At 40.9% G+C, this 26258-nt stretch overlaps 1 protein-coding gene across 4 annotated transcripts in view; it reads right to left on the reverse strand.

The window, feature by feature from the left end:
- The window catches only part of LOC131242865 (alpha-galactosidase 1-like), a 90421-nt gene that overhangs the window by 21905 nt on the left and 42258 nt on the right, over positions 1-26258 (reverse strand). Inside the window, exons 1-14 of one of the 4 annotated variants that reach the window (XM_058241798.1) lie at positions 24881-25009; positions 24431-24489; positions 24135-24191; positions 24001-24035; positions 23785-23888; positions 23531-23606; positions 23344-23402; positions 23187-23252; positions 23015-23098; positions 22854-22918; positions 22591-22764; positions 22420-22469; positions 22187-22327; positions 21848-22000 (exon numbers count right to left, since the gene is read on the reverse strand). In XM_058241798.1, the coding sequence (XP_058097781.1) occupies positions 21908-22000; positions 22187-22327; positions 22420-22469; positions 22591-22764; positions 22854-22918; positions 23015-23098; positions 23187-23252; positions 23344-23402; positions 23531-23606; positions 23785-23888; positions 24001-24035; positions 24135-24191; positions 24431-24489; positions 24881-24897 (1080 nt within the window). In that variant the 5' untranslated portion in view covers positions 24898-25009 and the 3' untranslated portion in view covers positions 21848-21907. Of the gene's footprint in view, positions 1-21847; positions 22001-22186; positions 22328-22419; positions 22470-22590; positions 22765-22853; positions 22919-23014; positions 23099-23186; positions 23253-23343; positions 23403-23530; positions 23607-23784; positions 23889-24000; positions 24036-24134; positions 24192-24430; positions 24490-24880; positions 25010-26258 lie in introns of those variants that run through there. The other 3 variants (XM_058241797.1, XM_058241796.1, XM_058241793.1) reach the window with 3 other exon arrangements.

The raw sequence follows: 26258 nt of genomic DNA on the forward strand, positions 1-26258 counted from the left end.
TTTGATCTAATGCCCTAAAATGAACTTTCAGAATGGATGAACGGTGTGGATAAAACACATACATCTAGGTTGGGCCCACAAAGCTTTTCCAGCACCTAGATGTGGAGTCTGTGTTGGGCCTACAGCGAAAAACTCAGGCTAACATGTGATTCATATGGGCTGCATCAAAGGAAAAAGTTGGGAGAAATGTTGACAGTTGATTTTTAGGGACCCACTGTAATGATTACCTGAAAGTCATTTGCACCATTAGATGCCATTTAAAAATTTAGTCCCGAGGGTCTAAAATCCGAAAAATCCATGATTAAGATGGACCACAACGAGGGAAATAGTTTGGAGGGTGAGTGTTGCCCTTATACACATTTCACAATCATTTGATCTATTCAAATCAAGGATGGAGAATGACTTTGAGCCCTACACCTAAAATTGGGTTACCCAACCAGGGGCTGGTGTGGATTTCAGAAACACATGACATTGGGCCCATATAACTTCATAGCCAATATGCAATTCACTTGTGCTGTGGTGGTTTTGGGTTAGTCATTGATTCTCTCCTATAAGAGTAAGTTAGACTTCTCACTTCCTTTCCATATTTACAAAAGCATAGCTCACGGTGGGCCCCACGGACAGGTATCTCGCACCCATCTACCAGACGTCGGTACTAGGAGGGTCAATACAGAATAATTTCTTGTTTTTGAGAAATTACTCAATTTGTCCTCGCCTTCACTTTCGAAATACTCAGATTTTAGATCAACGGTTCGGTGGTCTGAATATGGTCTGAATAGAACTCTGATACAAATTTCACTGTATGTCGAGGTGGATTATCTAGCATCAAGATGGACCACTGTATGAGGAGGGACTACCATGGACTGCAGTAATCATCATGAATCGCCAGATGGAATGATCACAGACATCCAATTACCGGCCTGCAAAATGGACGGTACTGTTGAATTCTAATCATTACTGAGCGGCTTTGATAATCCAAACACGGTGATTTTGAACCATGGGAAATTCACATTCCGTGTTGCTGATGTCCGATCCAATGGTTATTAGCGACGTAAGCGGGGGCCATGGTGAAATAGAATAGTTATGTTCTTTAGGAGTAATCAGTTGTTGGCAAGTTAAAATTGAATATGGATATTCAATTTTCAACTGATTTACTGTATCTAGATACGTGATTATCTTAGATAATTATGATTAAGCTTACGAGGGGGTGGTTCGAGTGGGCCCCACTCTAATGTTAATGTGAACTCGGAAGTGGATTGCGTCCTACCTTGGCCCGTCTCCAGCTGGGAACGGGCAGCAGCTTTGAGTGGCCAATCTGATGTATGTGTCTTATCCACACCGTCCATCCATTTTTCCTTATCATTTTAAGGGATAAGCCCAAAAATGAGGCAGATCAAAGGCTCAAGTTGATCACACCAAGTAAACAGTGATGAAAATGATTCTCACCGTTGAAACTTTTTTAGGGCCCACCGTGATGTTTATTTTCCATCCAACCTATCCCTGAAGTTTTATAGAACTATAGGTTAGATAGATGAAGATAAAACACAAATATCAGCTCCATCCAAAACTTTTGTTGGCCCCAAGCAGTTTTCAATGGTAAGAGTTTAATTCCCATTGTGTAGTCCACTTGAGCCTTTTATATGACTCATTTTTGGGCTTATAATCTAAAATGATACGAAAAAAATGTATAGACGGTTTGGATAAGACACATACGTCAAGGTGGCCACTAAAAAATGCTGCCCGTTTCCAACTGGAGACAGGAAGGGACGCAATCCGCGCCGCGTGAAACACAAATATCAGCTCCATCTCCTAAGAACTTTTTAATGGTGGACGTTCAATCCCCACTTTGTGGTCCATTAGAGCTGTGGACCTGCCTCATTTTGGGGGTTACATTGTAAACTGATCTGATAAAAGCAATGAACGGCGTGGATAAAGCACTTACATCACAGTGGGCCTGAGGGTAGGACGCAATCCGCATCACTGTGAAATCCACCCAAAGTAGCGAGACTCGCTGCTGAAGTGACGTCACCGAGTCATGTGGGTTCACCTTAATGTATGTTTTGTACTGTCCATCCATTTGAAGAGATCAATTTAAGTCATGAGGCAAATAATAAGTCAGATCTAAAGCTCGAGCTGACTCCACCATAGAAAACAATGGGGGCCCACCATTAAAAACTTTTAAGGGTCACAAAAGTTTTGGATGTAGCTGATATTTGTGTTTTCCTTTCCTTCGTGCCTGCACTAACTTATGAACATGTTGGATCTCAAATAAACATCATTGTGAACCTTAGGAAGGTTTCAACGGTCTGTGTTACTCTCCCCACTGTTTTCTATTGTGAGGTCTACTCCAGCACTGGATCTGCCTCATTATTTGGCTCATGCCTTAAAATGATCTCTCCGAATAGATGAATGGTGGGAATTCAATACATACATCATTTTGAGGCCCACATAAATGGATGACTTCACTTTAGTAGCGAGTCTCGCAACTCAACCTGTCAGTAGCTAATCCACGTGCTAATACACGTGCCTGACCTACAAGTGCTTCTCCAATTGCTGAAAGTTGGGCGGGTTCAACCCGACCAACCTGTGACGACCTGACATTGGGATTGGGCTTGGGCAGGATGTATTGGGTTCAGATTTGAGCTTGGGCTATACAAACACCAACCCGATAAAACTTGGGTTGGGCTTGAGTTTAGGTCTCAGGTTGCCCAACCCAACCAGTGACCCATCAAGATATAAGTTATAAATTATAATTGAACATGGATCATCTATGTTGAATGCACAAGATATTTCAGTGCCTCCGGGTCTCATTGGTCCACATCATTTTCGATGAATCAAGATAACAAGAGATACGAAATTTCTCTCTCCTAGATATATTGCATGCTACGCAATACAAATTTTAAAGGAGTAGTCATATATTTTAGCTTGTTTTAAAAAAATGATTTTCTTTACAATAAATAATTACATTTATAATTAATAAAATCATAGGTACAAAAAATAATGTGTATTGAAATATAATAATGAAAATATTAGCATGTATCCACCCGACCGAGCCTGCTTGAGTTGGACTTAGGTTGAAAATCCCCAACCTGAGGTTGGGTTGAGATATAGGATCCTTGGGTTGGGCTAAGGTTGAGCACCAACCCAACCCAACCCAACCCAACCCAACCTTTATCCCTAGCTTCACCCCTTTTCAATCATATGATCTACTTAATCTGATATGGAAATGAGGTTCAAGCGCTCAAGCCTTAGTCTTAACGAGGGGTGAAGTACTTGATGGTCAGTGGATTTGGCATTAACATCACAGTGGCGCCCACTTAAACCGCCCAGCCCTTAAGGGAAGATAAGCTTAACCATAATTATATGGATAAACACATAGATATAGTGAATCAGTTGAAAATTGAATATCCATGTCTAATTTTGACTTGCCAGGAACTGTTCTTGATTATGCTCCTCAAGAACATTAAACATTCTCTTTCACCATGGGCCAAGTGGTCCCACTTACGTTCGCTAATAGCCACTGGACTAGACATCAACAACATAGACTGTGGATTTCCTATGGCTTAAAATCACCATGATTGGATTATCAAAGCCGCTCAATAATGATTAGAATACAATAGTACCATCCATTTTTGTAGGCTTATAATAGGATATTATCATCAAAGCCACTCAATAATAATTAGAATATAATAGTACCATCCATTTTGTAGGCCTATAATGGGATGTCTGTGATCATACAATATGGTGATTCATGATGATTATTGCAGTCTATGGTGGTCCTTTCTCATACAGTGGTCTATCGTAATTGTAGATAACCTGCCTCAACATAGTGAAATTTGCATGATAGCTCTATTGATCACACCACCAAACCATTACCGTTGATCCAAAATCTGAGTATTTCAAAGTGAAGGTGAGAGCAAATTAGGTAATTTCACAAAAGCAAGGAATTATTGGTTATTGACCCTGCTACTACCGACCTCATGTAGGTGAGGTGTGGAATCCTTGACCGTGGGCCCACTGTGATGTATGTGATTTATATTCATGCTGTCCATTCATTTTAAAAGCACATTTTAGGACATGATCAAATGAAGCGGATCTAAATTTAAGGTGGACCATAATATAGGAAACAGTGGTAACTGATCATTAAAAACTTTTCATAGGCCACAAAAGTTTTGCAGTAATTACCCCTTATTAAGCTAGGTCACACCAAAAGAAACTTTTTAGAGGTCTAATCATAGTGTCCGTGCAGCCATAGATGATTTAAGTTTTTGGCCTAAAATGGAGTGACCTACGCGATGGTTAGGGTGAATTTTACATTCACATCATGGTGAGGCTCCTAAGCTGCCACCCCTTTGCTCACACGTGCACCCAAGCCACCGCTAATAAACCTAAGAGGAACATACTCTAACGATTATTATTTAAATTAATGATATATCTCACTGAAAACTTTTCTGAAAAAGGTACTAGAGTATAAATTTTATATTATTTTATTATTTATAAAATTCACTTTATCCAAATACTTGATTTCTAAGTGGGTCGGACAAAGACATGACCATATCTGTAACACCTGGTCCATTCGGTACTGTTTTTCATGCTTATGATGATTGAAGCCCTTAGTTAGACATGGATTGATCATTCATAGTACACACCCAACTGACCGGAACCCCAAGACCTTGAAACCTATCTCATATCGACCGCCCCATCGCCGCGATCGTGGAGGTACCACCCGTGCGTCGGTATGATACTTCGTTAGTGAGATACGCCATGAAGAATAATAAGTGTATCATGTGCGCATGGCACCATGTATTTTATTCCACACATGTGCACAACACATGTCATGCACACATGTACATGCCACACATGAGTGAGAGAATTTTTACCCATGTGTGTGATGTCACATACCCATACCTCTTCTCTTTCATGTGCATGAAAAGTCAACCTTTCTCCATGCCATAAACTATGCATGACATCACCACACCATGCCATCCCATGCTCCTTTAATCCACCATTAATTACAAAGCATGAATTAAGTACCATAATCCTAGCCTAAACTAATATTAATCACATTAGCTTAACTTAATCAAAATTTTATCTATTTCTTTATAAATACCCCTCCATCCCTTAGCATTTCACCATTTTTCCATAAGAGAGAGAGGAGTGATCTTGGTAGGCCATCAACTCCATCAATCCCATACCTTCCATCCATCTCAACCATCAATTCTATCCCTTCCATCCATCTCAACCCATCTAATTCATCGAGGTGAGTACACCCACTCCACTCTTAGTTTGTTTGTTTTTTTTTTTTTAATTATTTGTATAATTATTAGTGGAAATGATTTGAGAATAATGATGTGATCAATGGTGTGGATACATAAGAGAGTACATATAAATAATAATAATTAATACTTGTGATGATATGATGATAAGGATGTGATTAATAGTATGGATGCATGGAAAAAAAAAAATAATAATAAAATAATAATTTATTATAGGCTTTATGTGGGACCCATTGATAGTGGGCCCCACCAGAATGTTGTAGCCATCCAAACTGTTCAAGTATGGCAATTTGGTTAGCCACACGTTCACACATGCCCACGTGCATACACACCAAAAAAAAAGAAAAAAAAAAGAAAAGAAGGCAGGCGTCCCGCCGTTTGAAAGAAAAAGAAGGGAAGAGGTGTGGGTCCACAATGGGCCCCACTCATGATGTATGTATTAAATCCACGCCGTTCATTCAATTTTTCAGATCATTTTAGGCGTTGAGCCAAAAAATGAAGCCAATTCATTTCTCTGGTAGGCCACACCATAAAAAATCATGTGAAGACATACTAAAACATATAAAAGTACTTGCTGGGGCCCAATTGAAATTTTTTTACATTTGAAACTTGGATTGGACGCTCCACCACGTGGGACACACACAACAGATGGACTGGATCATCCTGTTGTGGGCCCCATATATGAGAAACGAAAAAAAAAACAAAACATAACTCCGACGCTGCAGCATGCATGCAGCGTCTCTATTGACGCTGGAAAGAGGTGGCCCCACCCACAGGCCCCAGCTTGATGTATGTCAAACATCAGCACCGTGAATTTGATGGGTACCCTCTTAAAAATGGGTCATGCCAAAAATCAACCGTACAAAGAACTTAAGTGGCCCACACCATCTAAAATAATATGCCGACATGGCTAAAACATATAAAAGCACTAGCTGGGCCCCACCTGAAATTTGGATGCATCTGAAACTTGGACTGACCCATCAACCACGAGGGACACACATAACAGTCGGACTGGATCGTCCTGTTGTGGGCCCCATATTTGAAAACAAAAAATATATAATATATATGCCGTAAGCGTCTGGATGACGCTTCAGCAAGCAGCGTCTGCTGCTTACGTTGGAGGAAAGCGGTGTCACGCCCCAAACCCGGAAATCGGATTCGCAGGAATCCCGATCACCGAATCCGGTGCTGACAGCCTCCGTAGTACCCCATTCTCGGCTCCTAGCGTCCATACGCCAGATTCCGATCCTGGGATCCTACAAGAAGGATTCTTTTTAATTTTTTTTTGTACATTTAACTCATAATAAGCATAACCACAAGATTACCCAATTCACAAAGGCAACATCATCATCACATATCCACTAATATAATCATTTGAGTACAATGCTGAAAGGGAAATACATATATCGAAATCAAAGCTCCAGAAGACAACTGTACGCTTCAAGCTCAACGCTGCTGCAACCTAATAATACATGCACGCATCTATCGTGCATAAGCTTATAGAAAGCTTAGAGGGTGGTGAAAGTGTGTGCACAAGGTAAGTGCCAAGTATACAATATAATGCCATAAATCAGATAATGAAATAAATAGAAATACTGACAAGATACAATATCAGAGTACGTAATTCAGATCAGCCATATAAATGAGGAGTCGAAGAGAGCCAAATATCAGATACCGAGGGTACAATGCAATGTGTAAATCCTACTAAGTCCACCTAGGTCATATAAATATAGAAACATAGTAACCCAAAATGCCAAGTACTGTGGATGTAATGTAATATATGGTGCGAATGTAATGACTATGCTAGAGTGTGAAGTCGGGATGATAGTACGTAGTATCGCAGACTGCGGGGTCCACCACAAAGGACTTCTATCCAAACCAGTCCCATACCTAAATTTGGATAGTCAGACTCAATGTGGTAAACTCCTAATCTCAGGTTAGTCGCGCGCCCAACCGAAATCCTGGTCATGCATAGGTACACGTAGCAAATAGTTACGCACCACCAGCCCGAGTGGATAGTGAAGGAATTAATGAATGAATATGCAATTCCTGCTCAATAAGTCCACATATCAGTACGGTTACTCTCTGGGGAATCACTGGGGTCTATTACACTCCAGACCAGATTGCAGCCCCATCGCACGCAACAAGTTGAGTGGAAGAGACCTCACTATCCGCCTGTCAATATCGGGCCCGACTCGTCGATAGCGGACCCATTCCTCGAGCTGGTCAAACTCAGCCTAGCATTACCCCCCTCCTCTCGGGCAGGTAAGGCCGCACCCCCTTCCAACCGACCACGACACAGTGGGAGACGCGGCCTAACGGTATACGGCCCTCATGCGTTCATGCATCCACTCGGTCTAGACGTTGGAGCAACCTCTGGAACCAAGAGGGTTTAGGGACTTTCATCCAGAGATATCTATAGCACCCCATGTATAACAGATTTTCGGTGTCCCATCTGGCCATCCACGAAATACCTGTGGAAGCTACGACCCTGATGTCACTAGGGCGTATAATAATCACAATGGCCTTGCCCATAGGCCACGAATACACCACAATAGGCCTTGCCCATGGGCCATGAATACATCACAATAGGCCTCGACTACGGTTCGCATATACATCATATAGGTCTCGACAATCGGAATTGACACTCAGAATCGGCAAATCGGTCACGACAATCGAGATTGATCGATAATAAGAATCGGTAAATCGGTCACGATAATCAGCCTCAATTGCTAATCAGAATCGGCAAATCGGTCACAACAATCGGATAGATCGACAATCAGAATCAGTAAATCGGTCACGATAACTGGGATCGATCGATAATCAAAGTCGGCAAATCGGTCACGACAATCGGATTGATCGATAATCAGAATCGGCAAATCGGTCATGACAATCGGATCAATCGATAATCAGAATTGGCAAATTGGTCACGACAACCGGATCAATCGATAATAGAATCGGCAAATCAGTCACGACAACCGGATCAATCGATCGATAATCCAAATCAGCAAATCGGTCACGACAATCGGGATTGATCGATAACAAGAATCGGTAAATCGGTCACGAAAAATCAGCCTCGATTGCTAATCAGAATCGGCAAAATCGGTCACAACAATCGGATAGATCGGTAATCAGAATCAGTAAATCGGTCACGATAACCGGGATCGATCGATAATCAAAGTCGGCAAATCGGTCACGACAATCGGATTGATCGATAATCAGAATCGGCAAATCGGCCACGACAATCGGAATCGATCGATAATAAGAATCGGTAAATCGGTCACGATAATCAGCCTCGATTGCTAATCAGAATCGGTGAATCGGTCAGATTAGGCCTAACAAGGTTTAAGGGAAGGTCACAATGAGGACATCCAACTGTCATTGCCCAATAATGTGGACATCTAACCAACATTGCTTCCAACGAGTGACCCACATAAGGCCAAACATATAGTGGGTCCATGGCCTCACACAATGGTCTCATAAATCAAGCGGGTCGCATCACATGAGCCTAATGCACATCGCTATGGACCGCCTCACATGGGCCAAAAATACATCTCAATGGTCCTCATCATATGAGCAGGAATATATCACAATGGCCTCACTAAATGGGTCGGAAACACATCTCAATGGGCCACAACGTATGGGCCGAGTATACATCTCAATGGGTCATGACCCATGGACCCCATTACATCATAATGGGCCCCAACCCGTGGGCCTCAAATACAATAAGTGGGCCACATCAATGGGCCTCATACACATCAAGTGGGTTGCATCATATGTGCTGCATTAATGGGCCTCGCCCATTGGCCTCGGATATACCACAGTGGGCCACGTCTCATGGACCTAACAAGACAAACAGATGGCCCGCACATGGGCCAAACACATCATAATGGGCCACATACGTCACAATGGGCCGCGCTAATACATTAAGGTGAGCCTCATTATATGGGCCGCACCAAAAATCATTTCAATAGTTGTAGGTATAACATGTGTATCACTATACAATCATTCCAAGGGGCACATGGCCCACTAATGATGATCAGCATTGTCCAAGCATCGTTCAGCACCGTCCAACACAATTTGGACAGTGTGGATGAAACATACGTCATGGTGGGTCCCGACAAAACAGATGGACAACATGGAGAACATATATATCACAACTGGCCCCACCATCCACGTGGACGGTGGGAATATGCAATACATCATCAAAGTAGGGCCCCACTAGCACCGTCCAAAGTTGGATGGGGCGAATATAAAATATGTACACCAAGGTGGACCCCATCATATGGGCCTAATCGGGCCACGGCATATGGGCTGGAAGTACATCACATTAAGGTGGGCCCTGCACGTCCCAAGTGGGCCCCATACACATCATCTAAGCCTCACGTGATAAACAAAACAGATAGACAGCGTGGCGGTAAACACATACATCATGGTGTGCTACACCGGCACACCGTTTAGATGAACGGTGTGGAATACAACACATCAACAAGTGGGGTCTACCCTAATGCTACTTTCCATCCAGTCTGTTCATAAGGTCACAAAGACCTGGTTGAGATGAAAAACAAATATCAAATAAATCCAAAACTTTCTTGCACCCAAGAAGGTTTCAATGGTAGGCACTCAATCTCCATTGATTTTGTAGTGTGGTTCACCTGATAGACTGTGTGGATATACAACATATTCATCAAAGGTGGACCCTATCGTCTAGCCTATAACATAAGGACGGTATAGATATAAACATACATCATGGTGGCACACATAGCAGTGGACGGTGTGGATCTCACACACTATGAGAGGTGGGTCCCACAAACTGCTGATGTCAGCAGCAACTGCTGCTACAGCAGCTAAACAGATGCACCGTGTGGATGAAATCCACATCACTGTGGGTCATGTCCAAAGGGACGGTTAGGATATAACACATATCATGGTGGGCCACGTTGGACGGTAGGCATAAAGCACAAGTAAAGGAGGCCCTTCTGGACGGTACCAAGAAAGCACCTACGTCACCGTGGTTTCCACCAAATGGATGACGGTGTGGGTATTCATGCATACATCAGTGGGTCCCATGTGGGGCCCACCATAATGTTTAGCTCCATCTAATCTGTTTAATAAGGCCACAGGGACCTGAATGAAAGGAAAAACAAAATTCATAATGACCCAAAACTTCTGTTATACCCACAAGGGTTTCAATGGCAGACGTTCAATTTACCACTGTTTCCAATGACGTGGGCCACCCGAGTTCCTGCATACCTCTGATTTTTTTTGGGACGCCCCTTTGCTAAAGGGGTCCATCAAATGTACGGTGGTGATGTTGGGTCCACTTCACGGTGGGGCATGGGTCCCAGCCCCTTTACCGTCCTAGGCGCAGCAGGACGCTGCTTCACGACCTGAACGTCAGCAGCAGGTGCTGCATCTTATGTTTTTTTTAAAAAAATTTATTTTTAAAGGTTTTTCCATGGTTTTTCATACATGGGGCCTACATAAGATAGATCCAACCCAGCCGTTGCATTCCACGGCTCAAGACAGACCCATCAAGACTAATATTCGATATGTTTTGGCAAATAGAAATGTCAAAGGAAATTTCAATGGTAAAGACCCTATTTGCTTACACTATAGCCCGCCAGATAGTCGGGTTGGATTCATTTTTCGGCTCAATGCCTAAAATGATCTGGGGAACGGGATGGACAGCGTGGATTGAATTCATACATCAAGGTGGGGTCTACCTAAGTAGCCCTCTCCAAAGCTTTGAATCAATTTAACATTTATATATATATATATATATATATATATATATATATATATATATATATACACATATATATTTTTTCATTCCAGTGCTGCCAGCACACCCCGCTGTCTACCCAAGCTCCCTGAACACGTCCAAGTCCAGGGACGCTCGACAGATGGTGCTTATACACATTTCATCACGGTGGGTCCCACATGGACGTGGCCCACGTGATTTGGGTCAATCTGATATTCATGTTTTCCCATCACCATGGGGTAGGGTCCACATGACTTGGACGGTTAGATAAAACATACATCAAGGTGGGGTCCATCCAAGTGGGCCACACATCACACAAAAATGAGAAAGAGAGAGAGAGAGAGAGAGAGAGAAACACCCACCTTGATCTTGATCTCCCCCTTTCGCTAATATGATCTAGAGCTCCAAGGAGACGATTTCAACGGTCAAGATGTTCTTACGATGGTGGAGATAAGGGGTGGGAAGTGGGCCACACATGGCTTCTCATGGGGAGGCTTGGACGATTCTTGCTTAGAGAATGAGAGAGAGAGAGAGGAAATGAGAGGGAAGTAATGGGAGAGGGATGGGTGAAAGGTGATGGGTGTACTTGTGATAAGGGAAAGTTGACTTTGGAGAGGGGTGGTTGTACTTGGGGATAGTTGCTTGTACTTGACTTGATTTGATTGATTGATGTGACGTTTCATAGAGATTCTCTCAAAATTACAACGCGCGGTATTTTTCTTGAACTGAATGCGGGCCCACGTCTCCTGGCTTGGGATTCGCCTCGGCGCGCGAGACACGGCATCGGAATCGCGACGACGGCGCGGTCGCACTGCTACAGGCCTTGGGTCGAACCGACTTAGGAATATGGGATACGACTCAGAGTCGCACGCAACTGTCGATTATAGGTTGCGAGCTGCTGAAATTCGACCGAGAGGACCGCGGAAGCGTATAGAACGGTACGAGATAGGATACGGGTCTTACAAGCGGGCCCCATCACATGCCCCACGTTGATGCATGTTGAACATCAGTGCCATGCATTTGATGGGTCCCGTTTTAAAATGGGCCACCTCCAAATTTCAGCCATACATGGAACTCAGGTGGCCCACACCATCAAAACAATAAAATAAAAATAAAAATAAAAATAAAAATAAATTTATGAAGCTGAATAAATCAGCAATTTTATGGGTCTGATCATGTGGTATATGTTATATCTAAACCATCCATCCATTTGGTGAGCTTGACCTAAGGCTTGAAAGAAAAATAAGATAGATCTAACTATCAAGTGGGTCACACGACAAAAGGAGCAAGGATTGAACATTTACCATTGGAACCCTTTTTGGGTCAGAAGTTTTGAACCAATATAAAATTTGTCTTTCCCCTTAATTCAGGTCTTTATGACCTTATGAACAGATTGGGTGGGAAATAAATGTTATGGTGGGCCCGATGAATGGTTTAACGGTGAAATCATTATCCTAATTGCTAATTGAGAAGAGGTCCAGATAATTTTTGGTTATGATTCATTTTTGGATAATTTTCTAAAATGATCTCTAAAAATAGATGAACGGTGTAGGTATAATAAATACATCACTGTAGCACACATGTAACTTTGATCTCCTTGAACCATTCGTACAACTCGAAGCTCGAGCATGTAAAATGGTCCACCTGAAATTTAGATGTATTTGAAACTTGGTTTGACCCCTCAACCAAGTGGGACACACATAATGGATGGGCTGGATTTGTGAACCACACCTCTGCGGGCCCAACAAATAATTTTGAATATTTAAGGGAGGGTAACCCTCTCAACTTGTGTGTGGTATGGCCCACTTTGATGTAGTTGTTATGCTACTTAATCCACCAGGGTTATGACATGATTTATATTCAAGATCCTCATCGTTTATTTATTTTATCAACCCCTTTAACGGTATGTTACCAAGACTCAGGCCCATCCAATGATTAGATAGCCGTTCATTATGAAATAATGTAAATTGAACTCTCATCACAAAAAAAAATTTATTATGGGCCATCCTGATGATGCATTAAATATTCAACCCATCTAGCCTATGTACCAGGCCCCCTCTAGGGCATTGTCCCAAAGATCGGTCAATCCAACCTGAATTGGACCACACAATACAAGGCTGTGAGAATAAGGACTTAACTATTGAATCCAACCTAAGGCCACCATGGTGTATCTACTTAATTCATGCGGATCATCCACTTCCTCATATCATTTTAGAGTTTGTACTAAAATCAAAGTAAACCTAAGTCTTAAGTGAGTCACATACGACCTAACCTCATGGGAAAGCCCCATGAGCTCCACCATATAGAACTCATTGTAAATTTCATTTATTTGTGGGTCCAAGAATGTTAAAGCCCATTTTAAGTGAATGCCATGTGGGCCCATCAGCGGTAGCCTTGGGCTAACCATTAGGTCTCTTCGACAAGAGTTTGTAATCTTCATGTGTTAAACATATGACAAACTGGTATTGTAATTTTTGAAGTAATGATGGTTAATCCTTTGAATGGGTTGATCGTGGACAGCCCTTGATCACTTGGTACTTTGGCTAAAGTACGACTCTAAGTAATAGGATCATGTGACTTGTGTCTAAACCCTTAAACATGTTTAATTATAACAAATATGTAAACTCTAGTGGTGTGAGGGTGTGATATACCTATTTGGTCCATTAATCATATAGGTATTTGATGTATATATAGCCACCTAATCATAGGCAATGGTGGAGTATATGTAGTATATGTAGTCATCTAATTGTATGAATGTGAAATACGTACAAGGCCACCTAACCGTATGAAATCAAGTGGCATTGATGGCCATTCAATGACGTAGGTTTGTGCTTATCGATATAGATATTGCCACTTGAATCACATATAACTAAGTTGTACACTAACCGAATGTGATGTAGAGCTATATTACCCAAGCTAATGCTATTAAGGTCCTGAATTCTATACGCTGTGATCGCTAAACCGTAAATGGTACGATGAAACGTGGCTCTTGGCCCTTAACTATGCAGCACCAAATATGAGCCATTAACTATGTGACGTGTGAAGTGGTTGTAGTATAAGACTTATCATAATTGGTGTAGCCATGTATTCGTGGCATATGAGCAAGGCCCATTGAGATATATTTCTGGCTCATATGATGAGGCTCATTGTGATGTATTTGAGGCCCATGTGTAGGGCCCACCTATTGTGTATTTGAAGCTCATGGGTCGTGAAGCCTGATGTGGTGTATTCATGGCCTATGAGCCAAAGCCCATTGCGATGTGTAGTGCACATATGATACGGCCCAATGTGATGTATATGCGGCCCATGAGTGAGGCCCAATGCGATGAATGTGCGGCCCTTATGTGAGACCCAAAGCGATGTATCTGAGGACCAATGTGGTGTAATTTCATCATGATGTATGTATTGATATTTATATGGGTCATTTCTTGGGGACAATGTTGGTTAAATGTCCACATTGTCGAAGCCGATTGTTGAGGCCGGTTATTGATACTGGTTATGAGTATATGACAGCACATCATTATCATACATGCCCATACGCATCATCTGCATGTTTGTTATGAGATGTGGTTGACCATTGCATATGTCGTTGGACAGATTGTTATGAGACTCCCTGATAGGTAAAGGTTATCTCACATGAGTGCACAGTATGCGTAGGATTGATGCATGACTGTATTTTATGACTCATGCATCTTGCATTGTGTGCCCTAGCGACATCAGGGCCGTAGCCTCCACAGGCATATCATGGATGGCCAGATGGGACATCGAAAATATTTGGTTCTAGCATACGGGCGCCATAGATGTCCCTGGGTGAAAATCCCTAAACCTCCGAGGCCAGGAGATGCCCCAATGTCGAGACCGAGTGGATACATGAGTGCCCGAGTGCCAAATACCAGGAGGTCGCGTCTCCCACTGTGTCGTGGTCGGTTGAGAGGGGGTGTGGGCTTACCCGCCCGAGGGTAAGGGGCATTACTAGGCTAAGTTTGACCAGCTCATAAATGGGTCTACTATCGACGTGCCGGATAGGTATTGGCAGACTATTGGCCAGGCGGATAGTGAGGTTTCTTACGATCACTTGGACTGTGCTGCTGGGAGAGAGACAGTGCCATTTGGAGTGTACTAAACCCCGGTGATGATCCCAGAGATGAACTGTACTGATATGTGGACTCATTGAGCAGGAGTTGCATACTCATTCATTCATTCATTCACTATTCACTCGGGCTGGTGGTGCGCAACTATTTGTTGTGTGTACCTTCGTAATGGCCAGGATTTCGGTTGGGGCGTGCTACTAACCTGAGATCAGGAGTTTACCACATTGAGTCTGACTATCCAAATTAGGTATGAGACTATTTTGGATAGAAGTTCCTTGTGATAGACCCCATAGTCTGCGATACTACGTACCACCATCCCGACTTCACTCCAGCATAGTCATTTCATTCGCACCACATATTGCATTGTATCCTTGACATCTGATATTTGGCTCTTTATAACCTCTCATTTACATGCTGATTTATATTGCGTACTCTGATATTGTATGACTCATGGACTTGTTAGTATTTTCGATATTGTATAATTATGGCATGACAATATGATGATGATGATGTGATTACGGATGCATGTAATATGGTTATGGCTATGGTATGATTTCCTTGTAGCATATTTATCTTGCCTGCTTGTAGGACACACTGCATACATGTGTGTACTCACTAGGCTTTTTGCCTAAGCCTCCTATTTCCCATTTTTTTTAGGGTTGGAGTAGCTTGGAAGACTTAGCTTTATCGATGCATTGCATCTATTCTTCGATTTGGCAATGTTGACGTTACGTATCTTTTGTAAAGCATTATACTTATAACCATCATGACTTATGATGGAGAGTGTTGCTTGGTAGTTTGATCATGGATCTTCATGCTCAGGTATTACTATGTATATATATAAAAAAAATTCAGTCAAAAATCTTCCTTGTGGTGCGCCGAACTCAGGACTTGGTGTATGGAAGTTGAGTGCCGAATTCGGGGCATCACGGAAGCTGTCCGTCCCTGGGTTTGGGGCGTGACAATATCCATATCCACTCATATATTTAATCAAGAGTATTTTCATAATTTAGTCAACCAAAATTCATTTTAATAAAATATTAAATACTAATACATGGTACATTAAGTTCTTTGATGTTGACATGTTAAATGATGAGGTTGATATGGTGACCGATTAATATTATAATGTATGAAGTTTTGGTTGAGATGCTTTAGATTGGTAGTTTGATATTAGCTTCCTTTTTCAAATAAATAACTTAAAAAGTTTTCAAGAAAGTTACCCTGTAAATACCTTACAATATAATCCTCAATGTTATTCCCCAAGCGAAGCCTCTAATCAAGAACAAAATAAAGACATAAAAGGTGATGCGATGCGACATAGAGACAGCCCCATCCAGGGGTGGCGCGTCGAGTAATTCAGGTTGTGAGAGATGGGTGAGAAGAGGGAGATCGCCAAGGAGATTGGGGAAAGCCAGACCCCAAAGAACCAGAGGAAAGGAAGAGGGCTTCCATCTATTCGTAGGTAACCTCCCGTACGATTGTACCCAAGCAAATCTACTTGCAATATTCCAAAGATATGGGAAGGTTATCGATACTTTCATCCCGATCTTCTCGGATTCCAAGCTCCATAGAGGGTATGCATTTGTTAGATTCTTATACGAGTCTGAAGGGAGAGCAGCCATGGGAATACTGAACGATCAAATTAAGGATAGATGGCAAAGTTGCTACGGTCAGAGAGGCGAAACCTAGGGCATTCATCCAAGGCATTCCATCCCAGTCAAAGCCTCATCCCTCCAGCAACATCATTCTCCACCCATGTCTTATGTTGGGGTGGTCTAAAATGAGGGTTGGCGTCAACAACACTCCAATAGAGCAGGAACACCTAAGGGATTCAAGGAAAACATAACCACTACGACAGATCGAGAGGTGGTAGCCACCAAGCTAGAGGAATTAAAGCTGGGTTTGGTGGGTTTAGCGGCAGACAGTTCAACCTCGATCCTGCGACTGGTTTCTGCTATCAGGGCATCTAGCTTCACGGCATTAGCAATAGACGTGGTGAGACTCTCCCTAGTAAAATTTCTCATAGTCCTTAAGATAGAGAAAGATTTTAGGGATTTCAAGGAAGATGCCTCCTTACATCTCCTAATGGCACTCAAAGGAGTGTTCCCTTGGTCCCCGAGCAAGGTCAAAGTTGGAGAGGGCACTTGGGTGCTTTTGTTTGGGATACCGACTCATGTCTGGTTGGAGGCAATTATCATAGATCTGGGGAATTACTTCGGCAAGGTGGTCCAGATTGACCCGAGCAGCAGCTTTGGCCTTTTCCATGTGTATGCCAGGATTAGGATCAAACTCTGCCCTGGAGTTAACTTAAGGCAAGTTCTAAAGTTGTCGGTCGTGGAAGAGATATTCCTAGTTCATGCGGAAATATAAGCAACTTCATCATTGGAAGAGTCAGACCTAGACTAGCAGCCCAAAGGCGCGCAGCTTAGAGGTAGCCACGGAGAGTATAAGAGAGTGGGTAGATAGAACATTTGTCCCACAACCAAACCAAAGGTTAAGGTGTCCACCACCTATTTATCGAAATGCAGACATGGATAGGTTAGACGACACTCAATTAGTTCGAGTAAATGCTATCTCCACTTTGCAAAACTGCATCTCAAATTCGGTAGTTTGCAGAAGGCCAGACGTTTGTAGAGCTGAGAAGAGCCATTTAGAATATCCCTTCAATGCCGTGCAAACAGGAACAAAGTCGTCAAGAGATAGTGATATGGGTAGGCAATTTCTCAAGGATAATTAGTCTACGCTAGGTATCCTCAAGATCGATTCAGCAAAGGATATGCCTGTTGAGTCCCTTGAACAGAGTAGATCTCCTCAGTCCAAGCCAGGGCCTAAACCCCTCGTGGAACAACATCAACCTCAGGAGGTCACCACCAAGGCATCTGGCTTCGCGACATTGGCAATAGACCTGGTGAGACTCTCCCCAACAAAATTTCTCATAGTCCTTAAAACAAAGAAAGATTTTAGGGATTTCAAGGAAGATGTCTCCTTACATCTCCTAATGGCGCTCGAAGGAGTGTTCCCTTGGTCCCCGAGCGAGGTCAAAGTTGGAGAGGGCGCCTGGGTGCATTTCTTTGGGATACTTATTCATGCCTGGTTGGATGTAGTTATCATAGATCTAGGGAATTACTTCTGCAAGGTGGTCTAGATTGACACGAGTAGCAGATTTGGCCTTTTCTAGGTGTATGCCAGGATTAGGATTAAACTCTGCCCTGGAGTTAACTTGAGGCAGGTTCTAAAGTTGTCAGTTGTGGAAGAGATATTTCCAGTTCATGTAGAAATAGAAGCAACTTCATCATTGGGGGAGTCAGACCTAGACCAACGGCCTAAGGGCAGGTTAAAGGTAGCCACAGAGAGTACGAGAGAGTGGGTAGATAGAAGGTTTATCCCATAACCAAACCAAAGGTTAAGGTGTCCACCACCTGTTTGTCGAAATGAGGACGTGGATAGGTTAGACGACACTCAAACAGTTCAAGTAAATGCTATCTCCACTTCGCAAAACTGTATCTCAAATTCGGTAGTTTACAGAAGGCTAGACGTCTGTAGAGCTGAGAAGAGCCATTTAGAATATCCCTTCAACGCCGTGCAAACAGGAACAAAGTCATCAAGAGATAGTAATATGGGTAGGCAATTTCTCAAGGATAATCAGTCTACCCTGGGTATCCTCAAGATCGATTCAGCAGAAGATATGCCTGTCAAGTCCCCTGAACAGAGTAGATCTCCTCAGTCCAAGATACCAGGGCCTAAACCCCTCGTGGAACAGCATCAACCTCAGGAGGTCACCACCAAGGCATCTCTAGCCGAATGTAGTTCCTTAGGAGGGGGCAGTAGTAGGGGAATTCATGGAAGACTCTAGGTTTGATCTTCTTAGATAGAGCTGGTTTAGGATACTTGAGGGAGATTTAGTGGCTCTCTCTCTCTCTCTCTCTCTCTCTCTCTCTCTCTCTCTCTGCTTTCTTTTGATTCTTGGTTTGGTGGGCCTGCTTTTCCTTTTTGCTAACAGGTCCAACCAGGCTATGTATAGATACAACTCCATGAATATAAGTCTTTTGAAAAAAAAAAAAAGATATGTGCTCATGGCATGCATATAAATCAATATAAACCATTCAAAATATAGGCTCATGCATTCCATAACATTATCGCATGGCAATCTTATATGTCGAAGTAGTCCACTACTAAATGGCGGTTCAAATGTAAAATATCCAATACTATACCATTAACAGATAATTTCTTATTTTGGAATGATTATTTATAATAATCTAATCAAACTGAACTTGGGTTCCTGCTCCATCTGTAGTGAGGCCCAATATTTCAATAGTTGGGATTGATGTACATGCACACCATAGGTATAATGGAATATCTATGCATGAGCATTCACACAAGCACTTAGAAATTGTACACTTCGCATATACTAACCAAATTAAACCAATTAAATTGTGGAATCCGATACTAAAATCATGTTGGTTAAAAAATCATAACCTCAAATTAGCAGACACTTGTTTTTTTAATAAGACCATTAGATATTTTCATTTCTAACCATTTAATAATGTCGACCGGTCAATTGGACTGGGGTGGGCCATTCATCATGAACGTGGGTAACGGGCTGGGTTGGGCTTGGGCATGCTATTGAGCACACTCAGCCTAACAAGTTGCAACCTCACTCTACTTGAAAAAGAAATTGTTTTATGCTCTAGAACTAATCCATCGACTATGATAGCTTGTCATTTATATACTCACGCTACCTCTTGATGGAATTTTCCACCTTCAAATGATCACTTTTTTCCTCCTCCTTCCATCAATCTAATATTTTTATAACATATAAGAGTACTTATCTAAGTAATTTTTATTCATGGTACATCTAAAGTGATCACTACAAGAAAATGGGTCTTTGCCAACGTTTGGGGGCAGCCCTTTGCCAGCGCTAACTAAACTAAGGCACTAGCAAAGGGTCCCTATAAATAGAAAAATAAAAACCCTATGACCATTCTCTCCCCGCCCTTGACTCTCTCTCCATGACTCCCCGCCCCCGAATCTCACCTAACTCATCATCATCATCATCATCATCATCATCATCTCTCTCTCTCTCTCTCTCTCTCTCTCTCTCTCTCTCTCTCTCCGCTACTTCACAACACAAACTCTCTCCTTATGCCAAGCAAGCGCTCTCTCTCTCTCTCTCTCTCTCTCTCTCTCTCTCTCAATCTGGCGCTCATTCTCTATCTTGAGATGGAGCATCTTCAATGTTGAAACCCTAATTAGGGTTCTAAAATGGTGAAATCCTAATTAGGGATTTACAATGTTGAAACCCTAATACGGAGTAGCCCATCGATAATTGGAATGGTTATACGTTCGGATCATACCAAGTTTAGTTTTGTTCTTGGTAATGGATGCTCTAGATGATCATCTCATTTTTTATTTTTTATTTTTTGCATTTTCGTGGTGAATTTATCTTGCCATAGCAGTTGGAGCTGAATTTTTTTGTAAACTTTGTTAGATCTTGTTCTATTAAATTAATCTAGTCATATTCATTCTAGATCTTGTGTTATGTGCTTGTTGAAATTTTTATAGAAGTTTGAATTTATTTTACAATTTTGGTTGTTATTTTATTTTCTTGTTGCTGTTAGGGCTGAATTTCATTAGATTCCATTCTCTTGGATGGATCTTACCGCTGGATTCTTTGAAGCATTTTGAGTAATTTTTAGTATCAAGTTTCCTTTTATCTACAACAATTGAAATTACCGAAATGTCTTCAAATGTTTCATAAATTCTACAATGATGCTTGCAGAAATGAATACCTTAATCATTTACAACACCTATTTTACACCAACAACATGTTGTATATGCTCAATCCAAACCGTAAATCAGGTGAGCCTTATTCTCACCATATGTACAAAATATTAGCCTGATAAAAACTCAAGTGTGTCCCGCCAATGGAAACAATGTAATTATGTGTCCATAATGTGAAAAGCTACTTATATATTTTAATAAGTTTTTTTTAATGGCCTTTTCACTTCTATATACTTTTTCTACTTTCTCAGTCATTGTCTATGTCAAAGGAGCTTCTCACTCTCCTTTGACAGGAGGTCCACATGATGAACTGTCCCATCAAAGGTGGGACCCAAATGATGGATAGTCTGGGCACGGCTTCAGTGGATCCCCGGATCCACTGAGGTGGGTGAGACCCCTGGCTCGCAGCCATACCACAAAAAATAACTGACAATCACTTAAGAAAATCCAAATTCACATGGTGGCCCATTTTATTTTTGGAATATTGATGGTTTGGTTTCATAGCATAGAGTGCAATGGTCACCAACAAACAGTTGGCATTGTTCCAATCATGTGCATCATGATTGTCATCATCTTCACCATCTCCAACCGTCCTATTTACAGTTGGTGTGGGAAGTGTGGGCTTAAATAAGCTTTGACCAAAGGTAGATGGTCCACATTCAACTTATAAAACAAGCTCTAAGGTTGGTGGCTACGATCTTCAAAATCATGAAGAATGAGATGTATGCATCACCATCATAAAATGCATGATACAATCACAACTACACATCCATCCACATCATATAATCAGCGATAAAATCTAATGAATATAAAAGCTTGTTTTCAATTGGACACAAATAATCTAATAGAGTGGCCCATCAACAATTGACCCAACATACTGCATAGATCACTAAACTAGGTCCACATGTAGAAAGTGAAAACCTAATTACACCATTTTTTATTTTTTCATCAGCATTTAATTAGTTTCCTATGAACAATGGCATGGATGGGACTTCCTAAGATATCGGTGTCAACACGAACATCTTGCATGCATGTGAAGCAATCGTGGGCTCGAATTTGTTCTTGTATGTCTTCTCCAACGTCTCATGCTGCATCCATAAATCAACATAATAATGTATTAGAGGTTTTTTTTTTTTTCTAAGAATTAAAAAAAAAAAAATCATGATAACCAGCAGTGATGAGTAGAGATATCTAACACAACTATGATTTAACTAAAATGAGATGAAGTCATTTTGGGGCCTACCAAACAGGCCCCAAGTTAAAATTGAAATTACCTTCCAAAGATCTCTCACTTGGACCACCGTGTCTTTTGGGAGACCAATGTCATCCCAATGAGCTGGGATGCCATATGCAAAGAGTGCCCGATTTACAAAAAGCACAGCCATCCTATATCCCGTCAGGGGTGCAGCCCAAACCTGTAAAAAGAAAGTCACATTATTTAATGTCCACTTTAAGTAGTTCGTTCATAGCAGAAGTTATATGTTGTTTGGGGGAGGAGACAACGTACCTCACAATCTCCTATCATCCTAACCTTCTTCGCTTGAATGCCAAGAGGATCTACTCAACATCAATTCCACCAATTTTTTTATGGATATGTAGAAAAGTCAATAAAAAAAAAGTGAGAGCTGTCTCCAAAGGCACAAAAATCTACACCAGTCTATGTAACTAACTTATATACCTTGGTTAACATCGATGACCTCCTTGTTGCCGAGGATTGCCAATGTTTCGTTACTAGCACTTCGTAGATCGCATCCGATTATAAGGGGAGCCTTAGAAATAGCCCAAATGCTAAAGTGGACTATGTACTCGTCGTTTGTCATCCCTCCATTTCCTATTTCAAGCATGTCTGGATCTGATCAAACAAAACCCAGAAATATAAGTTGATATCTAAGCATAAAATAAGTAGAAATCATGAATTCCTTAATCGCATAAGTTTCTAACCATTCCAGCCACCAGGCCTTGCATACTCAGCATACACTTCATTTGCATCAGCTCTAGAGACCATGCTGTGAAACCAAAGACATTTTCATCAATCATATGCTTCTTATGATTAAGAAATCAAGAAAAAAGCAACTCAATGAGGAATTTCAAGAGGTTTTAACCTGTCCCAGTTATCAACAATGTCCATGGTATTTCTCCAACTGTTTCCAACTTTATCGCCCCACAGAGCCGGGTGCATATCCCCCCTAATCAACAGTGTAAAACAGATGAAAAACACAAGCAGAGAAAAAAATTCAAAAGAGGTGTGACATCATTGTAGTAATAAAGAATTACCATTCACAGAGAGAATAAAAGATTGGACGGCCTGTCTTCATCAGTGCTCGTGTCATTTTAGGATATCTATTTCAAGAGTATAAGAAGTAAATTTCATAGTTTAAAATAAAAAAGAGTTCCTTAAAATTGAAATTGAAAGTGAGTATAGTATGCTTACCGAACTATCGGCTTAGTACCATCGAAGAAGCAATTATCATACTTTAAATAATCAATTCCCTGTAAAGTAGTTCATAAAATTGTTTAGTTAGTTTTGGTTTTCTTGATTTTAAAAGATATTTATGTTTTCAAATTGTAATACAATTGGAGAATAATGCTACAAATAAACTTCAAGTTAATATACATACCCATGAAGCAAAGGTCATGGCATCTTTCTCTTCATAATCAAGTGACCCTGGTTGAGTCTGGGTACATGTCTTGTACCTGAAATTTTGGACCCATTATGAAGAGCAATAACCATCTTAGTCTTTTCTACCTCTATTGAAGAATCAATGGATTTATTAGATGACTAAACATTTTAAAAGGTATAAATATCTATTAGCGTCACCATATCCTCTATTAACATTAACCTTAAGTAGAAAAAAAAATGTAATGCGCTTACCCTGCAGATGAATAGATTCCGAGCTTAAGCCCCTTGCTATGTACATAATCTGCAAGAGCCTTAATACCTGATGGAAACGTCGATTTTCTAGCAACAAAATTACCCTGAAATTTGAAATTCAATTCCAATTTTCGATTGGACAGTAAGTATCTTTAGAACATGTAACCAAAGAACTAAGAGATTTGAATACAAAGTTTTAAAATAAAAAAAGCAAACCTCTGAGTCACGATTCAACTCAGCCCAACAATCATCTAATAAAGGAAGAAATTGCAAACTTGATTAACCATTGTTTGATAATGCAAATAGTTTTTGCTAATAAAAATAAAAATTATGTTGCAAGAACAAGATACCTAAATTAACATATTGATATCCAAGCTTGGCAAGGCCAGTTGATACCAAAGCATCGGCTATGTTACAATGGAAAATGGTAGCAGTTTAGTAAATTAATAAAAGCAAGGAAAGATTAAAAAAAAAGTTTTAAATCAAATATTCAAAGCTCCAATTGAGCATTCGAAGGAACCACAAGATTCAGGTAATAATTCCTTACAAGAAAGGAGAAGAAAAAAAATAAAATCTAGTACTACATTTCAGCAAATCCAAAACCACTTTATAAAACAATAGACAAGGTTAAATAGATTCAGTTCACCAGTTTCTCTGACTATTGTCTCATTAATACCGCACCAGAAGTGATTCCAACTATTCCACCTAGAGAAGAAAAATGATTATAGTTACAATGATGGAAGAGATTCCTTTAAAATGGTAAGAACATATTTCATTTATAACTTCTACTAACTTCAAGATCACTCCACATTGTCCCATGAAGGTGAGACATTAATTAGCATTTCCCATAGTTTTGATTTATATGTTAAAACATTTTTGGATCGATCAAGTTGACCATACTCCGAGTAAAAGTAAACAATAATAACAACAGCAATATATGTATGAATGAAGAGTAATTTGATACTCTGGTTGCATACATGGGTCTGTATATCACAAATTGAGCCATGGCCGGAAAGTGGTGGCGGTGTCAGTATTCCGATAATATGAGAGAGAGAGAGAGAGAGAGAGAGAGAGAGAGAGAGAGAGAGAGTCTTACCCCATTGGAGGGGTCATGCCAACACCATTGGTGAGAAGACTCCGTCTGGTATCATTTTCCGAACGTAAGAATCTAGAAGCGGAAATGGGAAAGGAGATGAGGAGAAGTAGAGAGACGAGGAGTTGAAAAGCTAAGTATCCCTTCATTTTTCTTTCCACTAATCCTAAACAACTTTTTACTCCTATCGTCCCTACTTCTTCACTGAGACTTCACTACATTTATAGAGAGAGGAAAGGAGAAGGGATTGCTTTGGTGAGTAGATCCGTGCGGAGATTGTTGAGTGCCGTCCCTTCCCAGGTGTCCACGTCATTTTTTGTGAATCTAGCTTACTTTTGACTTGTGATACTTCTGTAGCCCCACGATGATTTATATTATAGATCCACGCCGTCCATTAATTTTTACATATCATTGTAGAGCATGAACCTAAAAATGAGGCATATCCAAAGCTTAAGTGGACCACACCGAAGAAAGCAATGAGGATCGAACGACCGGTGTTAAAACCTCCATTAACCTCTTCATAAGGTCACACAAACCTTGATGAAGGGAAAACACAAATATCAGCTTGATTAGAGTCTTATATGGCATTAAGAAGTTTTCAACGTTAGCTGTTCAATTCATGTAATGTGGCTCATTTGAACATTGGATCTGTGTCGGTTTTTTATTTGCGTTCCATAAAATGGCATGAAAAAATTGGATGAACGGTGTGTATTTAATACATTTCATCACGATAGGATAAAGAAGTTCCACATTAAAAATTAAGGAAGCATTATAAGCTGTGATCTAAGAAGTTTTCAATAGTAGGGTGTTCGATCACCACTATTTCCTGAATATGGTCCACCTAATAATTAAATTTTCTTATTTTTTGGCATCATGTTTTAAAATAATATGAAAAAAATAGGTAGGCAAAGTGGATATAGAATACACATCAAGGTGAGCCCACGGTAAAAGGCCTCTCATGGTGTATGTGTTTTATCCACTCTGTCCATTCATTTTGACAGATTTTTTCAGCGAGTAAGAACAAAACTGAGGCAAATCCAAATCTTAGGTGACCTATGCCAAAGAAAAACAATGCTGATTGAACTCCCACTATTAAAAACTTCTTGGGCCACAAAAGTTTTGGACAAGCTCATTCTTATGTTTTCCCCTCATCCATATATGTGTGATTTAATTAATCAACAGATCGGATGGCAAATAAATATTATAGTTGGCCCCACAATTTTTTTAACGGTGGGCATTCAATCACCATTATTTTCCTGAGGTGTGGTCCACCTGAGATTTGGATATACCTCACTTTGGGCTCATGCCCTCAAATGAGCTAGAAAAATGGATAGAAGGCATGGATAAATTATATACATCGAGGTGGGGTCTACTTAGAACC

This window comes from Magnolia sinica, chromosome 4, assembly GCF_029962835.1.
Source record: "Magnolia sinica isolate HGM2019 chromosome 4, MsV1, whole genome shotgun sequence".
NCBI lineage: Eukaryota > Viridiplantae > Streptophyta > Magnoliopsida > Magnoliales > Magnoliaceae > Magnolia > Magnolia sinica.